The sequence below is a fragment of the Nipponia nippon genome, unplaced genomic scaffold, assembly GCF_047370975.1.
Source record: "Nipponia nippon isolate SJK-2023a ecotype South Korea unplaced genomic scaffold, ASM4737097v1 scaffold_25, whole genome shotgun sequence".
Classification (NCBI taxonomy): domain Eukaryota; kingdom Metazoa; phylum Chordata; class Aves; order Pelecaniformes; family Threskiornithidae; genus Nipponia; species Nipponia nippon.
Window position 1 is genome coordinate 4,957,709 of NW_028262342.1, and position 15,270 is coordinate 4,972,978.

Below are 15,270 nucleotides of genomic sequence, written 5' to 3' on the forward strand. Positions count from 1 at the left end.
TCTGTTGGGTACCACCGCATCTGTTCAGCTCTGCTTTTGCTTGGGACACGCAGGAACAGAGAGGCTGTGCGGATCCCGAGCTCCCGCCAGCAGCGATGGCACAGGTGGAGATGGGCCCTACGGCCAAGAGGCTGAATGTGCAGGACGCCACGTCCCTGCCCCAAGCCACCTCTGTACACCAGTAACAGGCAGCGGAGGGTAACACAAAACCCACTGGTTACTGGGACACTGAGGCACAGAGCAGTAAAGACATCCCCATACAAAGCTGGGCAAAGAAGCCAGCCTCTAAAACTCGCTTTCAAAAAAGCCACCTGCACCTGCTGAGCTTGCTTCTTGCAATGCAGTTGAAAAAAAAAATAAAAAAATCACATCCTATTTCCAGTATTCATGTCTCTGCCTACCGAAGCCAAGCACCCCCTTAAAAACCTGGGGTGCTCTTCAACCAGCTCCCAGCACATTTACCCAGGCAGAACCTGAAGTTAAATCGCTGCTGGATCACTCCTCCTTAGCTTTGGAAATATAGCTCAGAGCAGTAAAATCACACAAGCAGCAAGCCGGCTGCATGACTAATAAATCCGTCACTGCGAACCCAGTCAACGCATCCCACCCTGTGTCAGAAACCGTTCAGCGTCTGCCCACGCGCGGGCTCGCTGGGAGGACGACGGCTGCTGCTGCTCGCCCAGGTTTTGGGAAATTTCTTCTTAGGAGGCAAAAGGACAGATTTGGCGCGTAGGTGGGCTTTACCTGCAGGTCACACGTGGAAGTGTCGCTAATGAATAACGGGAAAACACGATCCCACCACGGAGAGGCGGCTCACAGGAGCTTCCCAAATGCAACCCAGGACTTAAAGCATTTAACCAGAAAAGTAATGAATGGGTTTGGACAAAGTGCCGGAGCAGAGCCCGGCACTGCCGGCAGCACAGGCTGAGCCGACTCGGGACGGGGGGCAGAGTCCAGGCCAGGAGGATGCTGCCATGGGGTCTGAGTGGCTGCAAGACCTGCGCTAGAGGGGAGCAGGACCACGGTGCCCACTATAGGCCATCTGAAAGGGGAAAAGCAAGGTGCTTTCTGCAGAAGAGGGCCAGAGCATGCATCTCTGGGGTACGCCAGAGGAAAACATGCAAACCACTGCCGAGCCCTGCCTGCCCCTGCTCCCGCCTGGCCCCAGGGAGGCGTCTCTGGATACGCAGCCTCCCCACTCCCAGCCTCGAAGGCAAGCAAGCAAGGCTCATGGGATGCCGGCCACCTTTCTCCAGGGACGCGCAAGACAGGGAGAGAGCAAGAACAGTGCCAGGGGAGCCAGGAGGGAGGCTCTGACAAGGTACCTTGCAGTTGCAGATGGTTTTCTGCAGAGACGAAGGTTTGTAGCAGCCTCAAGCAAGCGCCTGAACCACGCTCCCACCTCCCATCTGCCCGAGTACCGTGGCACAGGCTGCGAAGGCCCACGGACACTCTGGAAACGAAATGTCAGGATGCGATCCTCCACCATCGCGCCCAGCGTGACGGCAGAGCCTGGGCACACTCAGGCGCTGCGGGAACACAAGAACCAGCGAGCTCTTTTCCAAAAACCTGCTGGAAGGCAGAAAAGGATGCGCCAGCATATAGGGCAGGGATTTTGTGTGTTCCCACCCTAAGAGTTCAAGTGCAGCCTCAGCAGCTGCAGAGCCCCTTGAGGCTCCCAGAGCCATCCCTGGGTGCCGGTGCTTTGCCTGCACCACGCAGGGAAGGTAAGGAGGGGAGAGAAACCCAGAGCACAAAGCTAAAGCTACCGAGCCACGGCCAGGCAGGCAGCAAGCGCTTCTGGGGACACCCCCCGTGTCCCATCTCCATCCCCTGGGACTGCGACACCAAGGCCAAAGCATGTACTCAGGACAACAGCACCCGCTCACCTTCAGCACCCATCTGGAGCAGTCTGTTGCAGAGTTAATGGCTCCTGTAATAGTGAGATGAAAGCAAGGACTTGTGTGACCCTGAAGTAAATTCAAATTCACAAGTGAGCTAAGAAAAAAAAAAATCTATTAAAAAAAATGAAATACAGGGAGCTAAACTAACCCAGGAGTTCCCCGGCTGCACGGTAAAGCCCAGCAGCCACCTTTGGGTCTCCTCATGGGAAATAACCTGCTGCAAGGACAGGACTGCACCGACTGCACCACGGGTCTGCGGGCCGCTCGCGAGGACACAGGGCTGAGCAGCGTTCCCTGCGAGGTACCGCAGCTGAACTCCTGCCCTGAGCACGTCTCCAGCCCAGGGATGCTGATCACGTCAAACCATGGTGCCAGATGCAAACTAGCAGCAAGAATTACAGCCTGCAGCAATAGGTGCTGTTCATTTCTTCGCATGATTGCTGGAGCTGTTCACCGGCTCCTTCAGCCACTTGCCTTGCCGGCAGCGGGACACAGGGCGAACAGCAGCATTCAAGAAGCCTCGATGACTTCATTGCCACAAGACCATTGGAAATTCCCTACATCAGGCTCATCTTGTGCTTCAAGGTTTGACGCCACTTTAGCCTGGGTTACCCAAAGCAGAGGGGCTTTCCAGCCAGCCAGGAGAGCAGGTCTCCTCTAAAGCGCAGCCTTCAGCATCCCAAAATCCAGACCTGCTGCAAACAAGCCCGCGTGTGTCTTGGACTATGCTCAGCAGGCCGTATTTCACAGCGCAGCGCTCTGCTGCCTTTCCATAACTCACCACCTTCCCCGGAGACAGGCTGTGAATACATTTCGCCAGCGCTGCCTGAAACTGCAAGCAGCACTCCCATATTTTATGTGGGCTTGCTCAGAATTTAGCATTAGCAGAGAGCAGAAAGCGTGAAGGGATGTGCTATCAAGGCCGGTATAGAACAAAAACTGGAAAAAAAGGAAAAAAGGCAACTTTGGGAGCAAAGCCCATCTCTTCCCAGGCAGCCCCCCAGCACACGAGACCAGGACACAGCAAGCTCTAAATAAGCCAGTATTGCCCCGGCTACCCCTGGTATTTCTTTTAGGAAATTCTGTTTTGAGAATCAAGCACAGGACAAACTGAAATCCTGGCTACAGTCCTGGGAGTTGGAGAGCCCCAAATTCATTCAAGCGATTCCCAAGTGGGAGTTCACAATTTCTGCTCGAGACAGGCAAACAGCACCAGACCTCTCGAAATGCAGATCTGGAGCAGTGACCCAGTGGAGGAACACTGACATTGTATTACAGTCTCCTTGTTCAGTGCCTTAAAAAAATAAAAGCAAAGCTTTCCTGGGGTATTTAAGATTGCACATAAACATCAACTTATAATGGCAATTTCAACTCCCCAATTTGTCAAAGTCCTCAGGCACATGCTTCACTACGATCTATTGACTGCAATTGGTCTTACATGGCCGCACACAGGTGCTGGGCTGGCGTGGGAGTCTTTAAAAATAATGCCTGGGGTAGACGTTTTCAAAAGTAGCACTGGGGAAAAGAAAAAAAAAGAAAAACAACAAAAAACTTCAAGTTAGTGAAAGATGTGCACTTAGAAACCCTCCGCTTCCTCATGGCACCCATTTCACAGCGCTGGAGACGGGCACGGCCGTGCTGCCACCCACCGGGGCCAGCCCCCACCCCAGTCACACAGCGAGCGAGCGCCAGGAGACCCCGGGACCGTCCCCTCCTGCACGCGGAGAGGCTGGTAGCTGCACGGCACAGCTGCGGCGCTAAGGCATGCTGTGCATGGATGCTACGCTTCATCCGTGGCACAAACGCAACCCGATGCAGACCAGCATCCATCCAGACACGCACGGCAAAAGCAAACAGAGCGGCTCAGTCTGTCCCTGTCACTGCAATTTGCTTCTCTCCAGCGGGGCAAAATCCCTCCCCTCTTGTGATGTTTCCAGCTGAAGAAAATAGCGTGTGCCAGCAATTAAGAGCTTTCTGAGCAGCTCGCGCACTGATGCCGCCCGGTTTCCATGGAGGACGCACGGTGCACCCAGGACCACAGCAGCCTGGAGCGGTGCCGGTCCCCGGGGTTTCGCAGCAGGCACACGGCAGGCGCTAATTGCTTCATGCTCCAGGGAACCTAAATCACTCGCAGCAGGAGAAGCAGGAAGCCTGGCTTGGAAACACCGTGCTGGTGGCACCACGTCACAGGTCTCGCACCGCGTCCCCACACAACTCCATCAACAAACTCCTGCCCAGCCTCCAGCACCCTGCCTTCCCCCACCCGTGTGTCCGCATGGATCAGCCGTGCCTGCTGCTCTCTCGGCTCGCTCAGCCCCCCGACTCCCCCAGCGCACCCTGATACTCGCAAAACGCTCTTACTCCTCCAGTCGGGCACAGGGTCAGCTGCAGAGCTCTGCTGAGCAGCCTCCCCAGCGCTCCCACGGCAGCGTGACCCTGCTGAGGCACCCAAAGCTGCCCTGCTGCTGCTGGCAGAGATCAAACCTTGCTCCCAGGAGCTGGAATCAGAGTGGGTGGGATGCGCTGCTCTGGCAGGAGGGCAGTTTTGCCCCTCTTGCCTGCTGCTCCTGCCCCAGCAGCGCTGGGGAAGGCAGGAGCCAGCTCAGCTCCCACCTGCACGAAGGTTTTCCCGAATCACTGCCTTCCTCTGCCCATCCTGCAGCTTCTTGATGCTCAAACCCTGGTCCGGGAAAACATATAGGAAAGAAATGCTGCCCGTAATTTATTTATTACCCACGTCTATTTGTTTTGCCTAACCCAAACATAAGCCAAAGCATCCACAGACCCCAGGATCCCACCGCACACAGGAGCATACCGGCACCCGCACCCGCTGCTCAGCCAGCGCGGCCCAGCCCCAAGAGCAGCACAGCACCTCCACCATGCCGAGCCTTCGTCTGCGGCTGGACGAGTGAACACCCTGATGTCAGGATTGCCCCAAGCTAACGGGACTCCAACCCTTGGAGTCAAAACTCTGACAATTTACGTGATCGTGCGGCCACAGCTACGAGTAACAGGTTGTTCTTTCCCCTTCCACGTGCAATTGTAATTGAAAAAGAAACCCTGCATTATGGCAATTTGACAAATACAGGTTTTAATGGTCATATTATGTTCTCTTAGGGTTATTTTATAAGCCATCTTGCACCTGGTGTGGAATTAATTTTCTTTTATTAAGCTCCCAGTGTCAGTGACAGATGGTTTAACTGTTTCCATTGCAGCACAATTTAAGGTGTGCAGAGAGCAACCAACCTGCACTGGAACACAAAACCAGCGACCTTGCACGGGGCTCCCGGCTCTGCCAGCAGCTGCAACACGGCCATGGATTTAAAGATGCGTCTCCAAAACAGCAGGTTGTGGGTATGGCATAAAGCAGCATGGGACTCCCAAGCCCCTCATCCCTTACACGTCGGTCGTGGTGCAAAAACCAAACCAGAAGTTACCACTTCCACAGTGCTACCGTCTCAGTGGGCCTGAAACGCAGCTAGGCCAGTTCTTACAGCAGCTTTGATTTTAAAAGGAAAACTGCACCATGTTATGAGAGTCAGCTGGACCAATACTGCAACAAAACACTGCCAGCATTGCAAAAAAGCTCTTCACTTCCACCCCAGGGGCAGCACGGGAGCAATCCTACCGCACCAGCCTCCGCCAGCTCACCTTCCTCCTAAATCCTCGGACTCAAGGGAGAGAAAGTTTTAATAATCTCTTTCTATGCAGCAATCCCACCACGGGGCTGACGAGCACAGCACACAGGACAGCGTCCGGATAAAACCCAAGGGACACGCTCCACCCATGGCCAAGTGGCGAGGCCGCTGGAGCAGAGCTAACACACACCCAGGCTGGCTCTCCCGCGGGACCCAGGGCGGTGCCGTCCCAGCTCCGGCAGCTATTTAGGGCCAGGGGAGCCCTGCGGGACCGTAAAGGGCACTGGGGCTCCAAGGGCTCACCCCTTCACCTCTTCTTGCTGTTCATGGGGGTGACGCTCAGGCAGAGCTGTGCTGCAAGCCACCAGCAGTGGCAACCACGCCATCCCCAACCCCCTGCACGCCCCACGGTTGGGGGCTCTGCTTTTCGGTTTCACAGACCCGAACCCGCCTGCGAGCAGGACCCAAACCGGCCCAGCAGCACCAGCACCACGGCGGGGGGAGCCCTGGGAAGGGCAGCCACAACCTGGGAAGAGAAGGGCTGCTCCTTCCGTCATGTACGATTAGATCAGCTATTTCGTGCTCTTCACAAATCTACCCGGACCTCCGGTTTTGCAAAGTTTCTGGTGCAGAATATGCAATTCTGGCTGAAGGAAGAAAAACAGAAGCTATTAACCATAAACCGTTGCCACATTTCCTGTTGTACCGGGACAGGATGAAACAAGCTGTTAACAAAACAGCTCGGTACCTCTGCCTGCGCCTGAACCCTGGCAGTCACTGCTGGACCCACGGCTCTCCTGGCTGGAAACCGGGAAAGAGCCATGTCGGCCCCCTCGGGGATGGCCTGGCCAAGTGGCAGCACGCCACGAGGGCTGCGTGCCAGCCTGCAATACCAGCACGTTCCCATCGCCTCCAGCCCTCCACCCTCACGTGCAATTGGAAGGAAAGCGATGGCGAGACTGGAGGTGCCAGGGTGTTTCCACTCCCACCCTGTTAAAAACCTGATGCAGAACATTGCATGGCCACGGATGCCAGAGTTTAACCACCACTGTCAGCTTGCTGGCATCATTTAAATTCAGCAGGCGAGGGGTTTACAATCCCCTACAAAACTGCCATAAAATAACTTGCAGCCATGGCCTGCAGCAAGATGTAGGCACCCATGGGCTCACAGAGAGGTGAACCTGCCCGTGTCCTCCCCCTGCCCAGTGCAGCCTGCTGCAAACGGGCTCCCCTTCTGTAACCTACATTATTTCTCAATTGTAAGAAACATCAATTGTAAGAAAGGACTTGAGCCTCATCTGGCACTGGGGCTAATGCTCAGCAGGATAAAAGCCGCCCAGAACAAGCGCCCTGGGAAGAGGCAGGCGGCCACGACACACAAAGCCCTTGGCCTGGGGCTGGGGCAGCCGCAGCCCCGGCGCGTTAGCCACACCGGCCTCCTCTTTGCAATCTACCACTCATCTAATGAGCCGTGAGCTTGTGACAGGCTATTATGGGGGAGGTAAAACACCCATGGGCCATCATGATTATGGTGACATACTCCCGAAAGAGTGATTCTAAGCCAAGAATGGCAACAACGAAGCCTCCGTGACAGATTTTTCTATTTATCGGTTTGCAAGGATGCCAGGAGAGACACACTCCACGTCCATCTGAAGAGCATCCTTCCTACAGCCTCTCACCTTGCAGAAGTCAACCCCCAACTTAAAAACCTTTTTAAAGCAAGCAAAGGCAGCAGCTCTGCACCACACTGGACCTCTCTGCTGGGAATAACAGCTCTTGGCAGGACCCAGGAGCTTTCCGATGCTGCTGCAGAAGTGCAGAGGGGATGGTGCCCTCTCCCATGGCTCCCCATCCCACCACAGTCCCAGTCGGCACCAAGGAACAGGCACACAGTTACGGCTTGGAGGCACAGCTCAGGAGGTGGAAGACCAGCAGCTTTGCTAGCCATAAAACCAGACATGGAAAAGCACCGTAGGCAGAAAGGCTGAGCGTGCACTTCTGCAGGACACTCCTTGGAGCACGGGCCGCCTCCCCGCAGCCACAAGCCAGCCTCAGAGACACTATCCCTGCCCCCTTGCTCCCAGCCAAGTTTCCTCACCAGCTATTTAGTTAATGAATTTGAAAAGCAGAATGGTGGAGATAGATTTGGCCCAACATCACCACATTCTTGGCAACAACCGTCTTATTGAGAGGCAGGAGTGGCCAAGTCCTCCCTGGTGCGCTTGGGCACAGGTCCATCACCATTTACATCAGGAACGCTGTGACAATTTGCATTCCCAAAAATGCAGCTCAAGCTCTCCCTTTGGCTCCCATGTTCAGATTGCAAGAGTATTTCGAAGACCTCTTCTAAAGGGATTTTACGCCTCAGGGCATCGATCCTCAATTCTTCCGCTTATTAAGGAAAGACTTGCCTTAAAACATCAGAAAACAAAGCCCGGAGAAGCATGTCTGAGCACTGCTGGCCAGGGACCCGTGGTTCAGAGGAGCATCAGCAACTCACGCCATGCAACCACCATCACACCGCAGCACGGAAGACTGGTGAGAAATGTGAACGCTTCAAATTTGAGCCAGAAACATGAGAACCGGCAGCTCAGAACTGTAAATCCAGCTGCAGCAGGGAGCGGTGACGGCTGGGGGGCAGTGGGGCCAGGGCAGGACCGATCAGAGTCACTGGAGAGCTGGGACACCTCTGCTCTTGCACAGCTCTCCATCCCTGCCAAACACCCAATGCCTCCCCCTTCACCGCACGCTCCCATGGTTCACAGCACTATATGGGGAAAAGATCGACTGCTCGAGCGTGGACGGGCAGGGGGAAGAACGATACAACAGATTTGGAAAAATAAAAATACATATTTCAGTCCCTGTGAGAAGTTCAAATGAGACGCTGTGGTTTACTTTGGGGTTCAGAGGAAAAGGCAAAAGATAGGAGAGCAGTGCATCTCTAGAGAAGGGGAGAGGGACCATTGCTGCATTTCAGAGAGGTTAAAGGCAAGTGAAGACAGGCTTGGTGTTTTGATTGCCATGGAGATTTCACTTAGAAACCGTTTTTCCTGCCACATCCCCGCTCAGCAGCAAGAGCTGAGCAGGTCCTCCCAGGAAGCTCCATCTCAGGGGGGGTCTGGGCTGGACGAGACCCCACGGGTGCCTGCCCACGCCACCGTCTGTGTGCGCGGAGACCAGCCTGGCAAGACCCCGGCCCGGATCAGGGAGGCTGGGTGGATCAGAGGGATCCACTGATGCTCAGGAGCAGACATCTGGGAACTGATCGCAGCCTCGAAGGGCCTGGAGAAGTCCCTTGCTCCCAGGAGAGGTGCCCCAGGGCCACTCCTGCACCCCAAGCTGCGCCAGACCCCCTGCAGACCTGCCTCCCCTCTGGAAATCACGCCGTGCTCCAACAGTCCTTTGGAGGGCAGAGACAAGGGGCCAAGGACAGGACCCTGCGCTGGTCCCTCGGCTCCGGCTCCTTCTGCATCGCACCACAGGCTGCACCAGGCAGAGCGGTGCCCACTTCGCCCACCCAGCACCGGCAACAAACGCCTGCTGGTTACCTGCAACCCACGAACCGGCACAGATGCTGCACCAATGGCCGGCCAATTCTGGGACTACGGGGTTTCTCCAAGGCTGGGCAGGATCTTCGAGATCACCTCATCCAGCCCCTGCTTGGGTTTCAAGCACCACCAGGGATGTAGCCCCCATCGCAGGCACCACTGCACACTGCTGCTGTGGAGGGCTTGAAGAGAGGGAGAAAACAGACACGGGGCCAAAACCACCTCTGCTCTGTCCTCTGGCTCTTGCCCAAGATCTCGTAACTCCCCGCTGACCGCCCGCTCCAGAGCCCCCTCCCGCACAGCGCACCCCCGCGGTGGTCTCTGCTCTCAGCCCTGGTAGCACAGCAACACCGCCCGCGCATCCCACCACGAACACCTCCACGATGGCTCTGCTGAAGAAGAGGGAAGCTGTGAAGGCTTTTGCCTGCTGGGTTACCCCAGCTCACATCACTCAGGGAGCCCTAACTCGGAACCGGACCCATCACCCCCACCCCTGGATCCTGGCCCAGGTGAAACTGCATTCTGTCCCTCTTCTGTTTTCTGTTCTTGGTCAGAAACTTGCCCCTTTCTCCTCTAAGCCAGCTCTCCCGGCAGCCACTGATGCAGGACTCAAAGAGCAATTTTGCAGAGTTTTAAGCAATCACACTTGAGGCAGAAGCCACTGAAGCCATTCAGCTGAAGAGTCATGAAAATGCCAAGTAATAGATCTCCAGAGATGAGGTCACATCCAGGATCTAAACCAGTTCTTTGCTAATGAAGAGTGATTGTGCTGATGGTTCTGAAAATAAAAAGGAATTACAAAATTCCTAGAAAGAGGCTCTGCAGACTAATAGTTATTTCGATCAGAAAAATCGTTTCTCTAATCATAGTGATCAAATTCCACTCTTTATTTTTTTAAATGGTGGGACGCCTGTCTGTCTCCTCCTACCCCACATACAGCACATTTCCTCTGCAGAGATTGCTTCCTAGGTCTTTTAAGACCTGCCTCCCTATCTCATCCATACTTAGCTTATTCCTGCCCAGCGCAGGGCATGCCCACAGGCTGGCAGCTGCCGCAGCGCTGACCACACCGTGCGTCCTGGGCTCGGGAATCATTCTAAGGACAGACAAACGTTGCCGTTCCCAAACACACCCAGCAGGTTAACTCACTTTTGGGTCCAAGCTGATGTTTTCTACCCGTGGCCAGGAGCAGGTACCGTACTTGGTGGTGAAAAGCAATGCTGCTGCCACATGCAGCTCTTGCAGTGGTGGAAATGTTCCACATTCAACAACATTGCTCAAGAGAACTAAGATGCCAAGTAAAAAAGGGGAACAGGGAGTGAAGCAGAATCCAAGGGAGATGTCCACCTTGGGCTGTGCCTGGCCCCTGTCCCTCTGCTTTGCTGCCTGCTCCCCAGGCACATGCCCTCCTTGCTGCCCTCCACCTGCCGTCCTGCCCGGTCTCCCCAGACCTCCTCCTCCTCCCCACCATGGTCCAGGGCCAGTTCCATCCAGAGCTGAGGTCCAGCCTCACGCTTCTGCAGGACCTGCACCACCACCAACCCCCAGCATGCCATGAACCCCCCAAAACCTTCTTCCACCAAGGCCTGAAGATGGTTTCCACCTCCAGCCAGACAAACATGAGGACCCACCTCCGCACACAGACCCCTTAGGCAACATCATTTGCTTGAGCAGCAAATTTTGTGTGTGGTTTTTCATGCACAGGAACCATTTCCTCCCCGTAACACCAAACCCCCGAAAGGCTCCATCTTCTCCAGCAGCCGCGAGGTCTGCCGCCCACGTCAGCTGCATCCAGGCGAGGAGGCAGGCGAAAAGGGGCTGCAGCAGCCCCCGACTCCTCTGCAAGGGAGAGTTCCCGAGCACGAACGCAATCAGGCTGATTGTGAAAGGTAGCCGAGGATCTGCAGTGCCCTGGCTCTAAAAGAGCAGCGTTAAACCGGCGCAGGGTGCAGCGCCTAGTGCACTAACACCCTGATCTTTTACATCTCCTACACAAATGAATCATCAAATAACATTTAAAAACCAGCAGTACGTGTCGGTTAATCATAGTGAGAGGGAGCTGCTGGCTAACAGTGAATATCCCATGTTAAACCCAAGGGAGCATTTCTTCAAAGAAATTAAAATAAAATTACCCACTGATTTAAACTCTCCCCAGATCAAGCCCCCCCAGGGAGAACAGCCCAGGTTGCCGGGAGAGCCCTCCCGACTCCACGCTGCAGAAAGCCGAACCCCCAAGCACTTGCTGAGGATTGCAGCCAGGCAGCCCCAGGCGTGCAAATACAGCAGAGCCCAAACAGGAGCACGCTGGTGCTGATGGTTTACAGGGGAATTTCTAAGTGAAAAAGCTGCTCCCCGGGCCAGATCTCATCTCTCGACGCTGCAGGGCTCTTGTTCCTGAGCAAAACCCCCACTTCCGCAGCAGCGCCTTCTCGCCTTCTCCTTTTGTGCTCAGTTCTGGTTGGGGCCCTAAAGTTTATGATGGGAATGTTCTTCTTTTTTTTTTTTTTTTTTAAATAAACACTTTAAAACATGAAGCAGCCTTGTCAGTGTTACTGATACAGAAATCTCATCCTGAGGTGAAATGCTGCCCAGCCAAGCGCTCTCTCCTTCTCCAAGGCAGGTACACATGCACCCAAGAGCCCAGAAAAGGACCAGATTCATCACTGTGTTAACAAGTTTGCAGATTAATTTAGCCCTGTAACTTTCCCATCTCCCTGTGCACCCCACAGGTGCAATTTTCACCAATGGCGCATATTTCACAAAGCCAAACCTTGTAGGTCCCTGCCGGGAGCCCGACCCGTGGATGCCAGCTGGCAGGGTGGCTGCCGGCCCCCCTAAAGCTGAAAAACCACATTTGGAGTCAGCCCCTCCACCGTGGGTCCCCCGGGAAGGGGCGAAGCCGGCATGCAAAAGGTTGAGACATGGCTGAGAAAAAACTGCAGCAGCGCAGACCCCCTCCACGGGAGCGGGGAGCCTGCAAGAGGCAGATAGAGCCCTCTTCCCCGCCAGCAGCTCTGCCCTGACTCCAGCTGCAAGCTAATTTTGGCAGCACCTGCAGCCAAACGTGCAGGAACACCAACGTCTCCCCTCACCAGCAAACCCCCCCACCTCCCACCCAGCACAGCCCTTCTCACTAGTTTTTAAGCTGTTACCTTGGCAGGGACCTTGTTCGGCGTGCTCCGGAAGAAAGAGGTTTTTGCTGTGAAAAAGCAATCCTCAAGGTCTTCATCCAAGCTACAGTACCCGCTGCTCATGCTGCTGCCGATGGTCATCGAAACCCAGCAGAGGCGAGAGGCTGAGCGTGCACAGGGCTCGCCGGTGGGCTCGGGGGGCCGGTGACCATCGGCGGTCCCCACTCCGGCTCCCGCACCAGCAGCGAGCCCACTCTCACATCCTCAGCTCGCCGGCGCTTATCTGCAATAGCTCCTTCTGCTCATCCTCCAGAGCCAGCGGAGCTATTTCTCTTTAACAGGCAGCCGTGCCGGGTAACCCTTCCCTCTCCTCCTCCACCCGCCTCCCTGCGCAGCAGCGCTGGGGCAGCATGGAAGGGGCAGAGCCGCGAGTTTGCTCCCGCTCTTGGCACCCGGGTTCGCTCACCACCCGCGGTCTCGCCCCCCGGGCGCCCGTGGAGCATCGCCTCCCCTTCCTGCGCTCGCCTCGCACCGCGCAGCCCTGCCACTTCCTCTTGCAAAATTTCTCACCCTGCTGCACACCGGGGCCAAGGCGCTGGGCTTGGCCCTGGGCACTGCCCGGCCCCCAGCTACCCCCGGCACCTCCTTTGCTACCCAAAATATCTTGCCATGGCAGGCTGGCTTCTTGCTCCTTCCTTGTTAGCGCATCCTCGAGAGCTGCGCTGCATTTGCTGTCTTAGGGAAGTGAGCCCAGGCTGGACCGAGCCTGCCCGAAGGCTGCTTGCAGAAACACGCTGCCAAAAGGCGGTGGGGAAGGGGGGAGGCTGGCGAGGACATGGCCTCGGACCCTCCTCGGGGGTGCCCGGAGCCCCTGGCCATCGCACTCCGGGAGGCAGTGGGAGCCTCTCTGCTCCGCAGCTAATTTTAGAGCAGCGGGAGCGATTTCAGCAGCACTGGCACCCAGCTGAGGCAGCTTCGATTGCAGCCCAGGAAAAAGCTGTTCAGCTCCTCATTCCTGTTTGCAAGAAGGACCCGCTCCAGACCGATTAAAATGCTGTGATGGCCTTGGAAAGAGCCTCAGAGCGACAGCATCATCCCTGTTCCCCTCTCCCCCTTGTAGCCCCGTGGAAACGCAGCCCGGCACAGACCCATCCCCAGATCTGCGTCCTCTGTCCCCCTCTCCCCTGGCCCCTCCAGAGCCACCAGCATCCCGCTAACACCCTGCATGTTACCCAGCAGCGTTTAAAGCAGCTGTGACCTTCCCCCTTGTTGAAGATCACGGGTATTTCTGGAGAGCCGGGCAGGGGAAGGGCTCTGCTCCCCACAGGCTGTCGTCCTCCCTCGGCAGGGGCTCCTGCGAGGGGCTGTGCATCCACGGGGATACAGCACATCCCGGCACGGGCTCTCCCCACCCACCTGGAAAGCAGTGTGCATTCAGGAGCAGGTTGAGGGGACTACAGAAAAGCCTGACACACCGTGTTAAAAAGGACTCTGCTTAGGCAATGCAGTATTAATATACACGCTAACAATTCTCCGACATATTTCGGTAAAGAAAGAGGGAACAAGGCCCAAGAGTATTGTGCCACTGAATAAATCCATCCTACACCCACACTTCAAATACTTCGCGCAAGACCCAGCCAGCTCAACTAAGAAAGAATAAAGAATGTCAAGAGGTACTGCAAAGGGCAGGGCAAGCTAGAGGTACAGGAAGGTTTCCATGCCTGGGGCCAGCCTGGATCTGGAAAGGAAGGACTGGAGAGAACCTAGATGTGATGGAGAGCTACAGAATCACGGCAGATGTTTACATGAAGAGTGCAGTAAGTTTAACACCGAAAGGAGGAGTGCTTTTCAAGGCCACGCATGATCAGATTTGCAGAACTCGTCACTAGGTGCTCTGATGGTGGAGGAGCAAAGTCAGACTCATCAGAAAGAGCTCGTTGATCGTTATTAAAAATGATGGGTCAGACACAAGCCCAAGGAGTGCCCACGGCACTGCTCACAGGGAGGCCGCAGCAGCAGCACACCATCCTCGCCCTGATGTTTCTGGTCTCCCCTTCACCATCCACCAGCCGAGCAGAGAGAAGGCACCACCACGCCCTGAGGGCTGTTAATTCCTTCAGGTCCTTTTCACGGCACAACTCTCACCATCGCCAAGTGCTATTTTTACGCCAGGCCAGCGAGCGTGGGGAGCTGGCAGGCAGCAGCCTTGGCTCTGCTCCCCAGCTTGACTGTCTGCAGTAGGACCATCAGCAAACCCCTCCTGTAAACTGGGGCTACCACTTGCTCCTTCAGGTCACGGAGCCCTTGGGGACCAGCTGAAGCAGCCCTACGATCTTCACATAAGCTACGATCCACACATGAAAACCTCTTCCCCTCTTGATAGGTTGCAGATGGTGTTTCATACCCTTCCATCCGTATCTGTTGGTTGAAGGACTTAAATTGCTCCAAGCCTTTGACAGCTCTGTACCCCACAGCCAGCAGCGTCCCGTGAATACAAAATGGGATGTCAATGGAAAGACGAGCAGGCGGACACAGCACCTGCATCTCAAAGAGGAAGGCAAGAATCCAAATGGCATGTTTACAAAGCAACTTGTAACAGTGCAAATAAATAAGCTATCCTCTTAGCAGCACGCGTACTTCTGCAGCGGCACAAACCTCCTCAGCTTCACAAAGCTATATTTAGAAGAGAAAGAGGCTTAAATCAAGCACGTGCAACAGGAGCAGAAAGCGAGCGTGGGGCCGATGAATGGCACAGGCATCGAGCCTTCACTGAAGCCTCAGCCCTGGGCGTTTCACAGTGGAAAGAGGGTGCAGCCAGCTTTGCAGTGCCCCATGTGAAGCTGGATGCACTCCCACTGCTTTGCTCCACGGGCTTCTCCAAGGAGCCCTCGCTTTCCATTGTGGTCCACCTGCTTGGGAGATAAACTCTGAAAAAAAAAACAACCAAGCAAAAAAAAAACCAAGTAATTTTGACCCATTGGTTCAGCAGCAGCTCCAGTTAAAGGTGTCCGGCACAACAGCCCCCAGAGAACCCAGCCACCAGTGCCCT

The 15,270-nt window shown here is 55.4% G+C and overlaps 1 protein-coding gene across 2 annotated transcripts in view; it reads right to left on the reverse strand.

The window, feature by feature from the left end:
• RASSF5 (Ras association domain family member 5) overlaps nt 1-15,270 on the reverse strand; it is a 35,288-nt gene that overhangs the window by 7,109 nt on the left and 12,909 nt on the right. Inside the window, exon 1 of one of the 2 annotated variants that reach the window (XM_009465575.2) lies at nt 12,243-13,066. The exons of the other annotated variant lie outside the window; for it this stretch is intronic. Coding sequence (XP_009463850.1) covers nt 12,243-12,362 — 120 coding nt within the window. The 5' untranslated portion in view covers nt 12,363-13,066. Of the gene's footprint in view, nt 1-12,242; nt 13,067-15,270 lie in introns of those variants that run through there. 2 annotated transcript variants of the gene reach the window in all.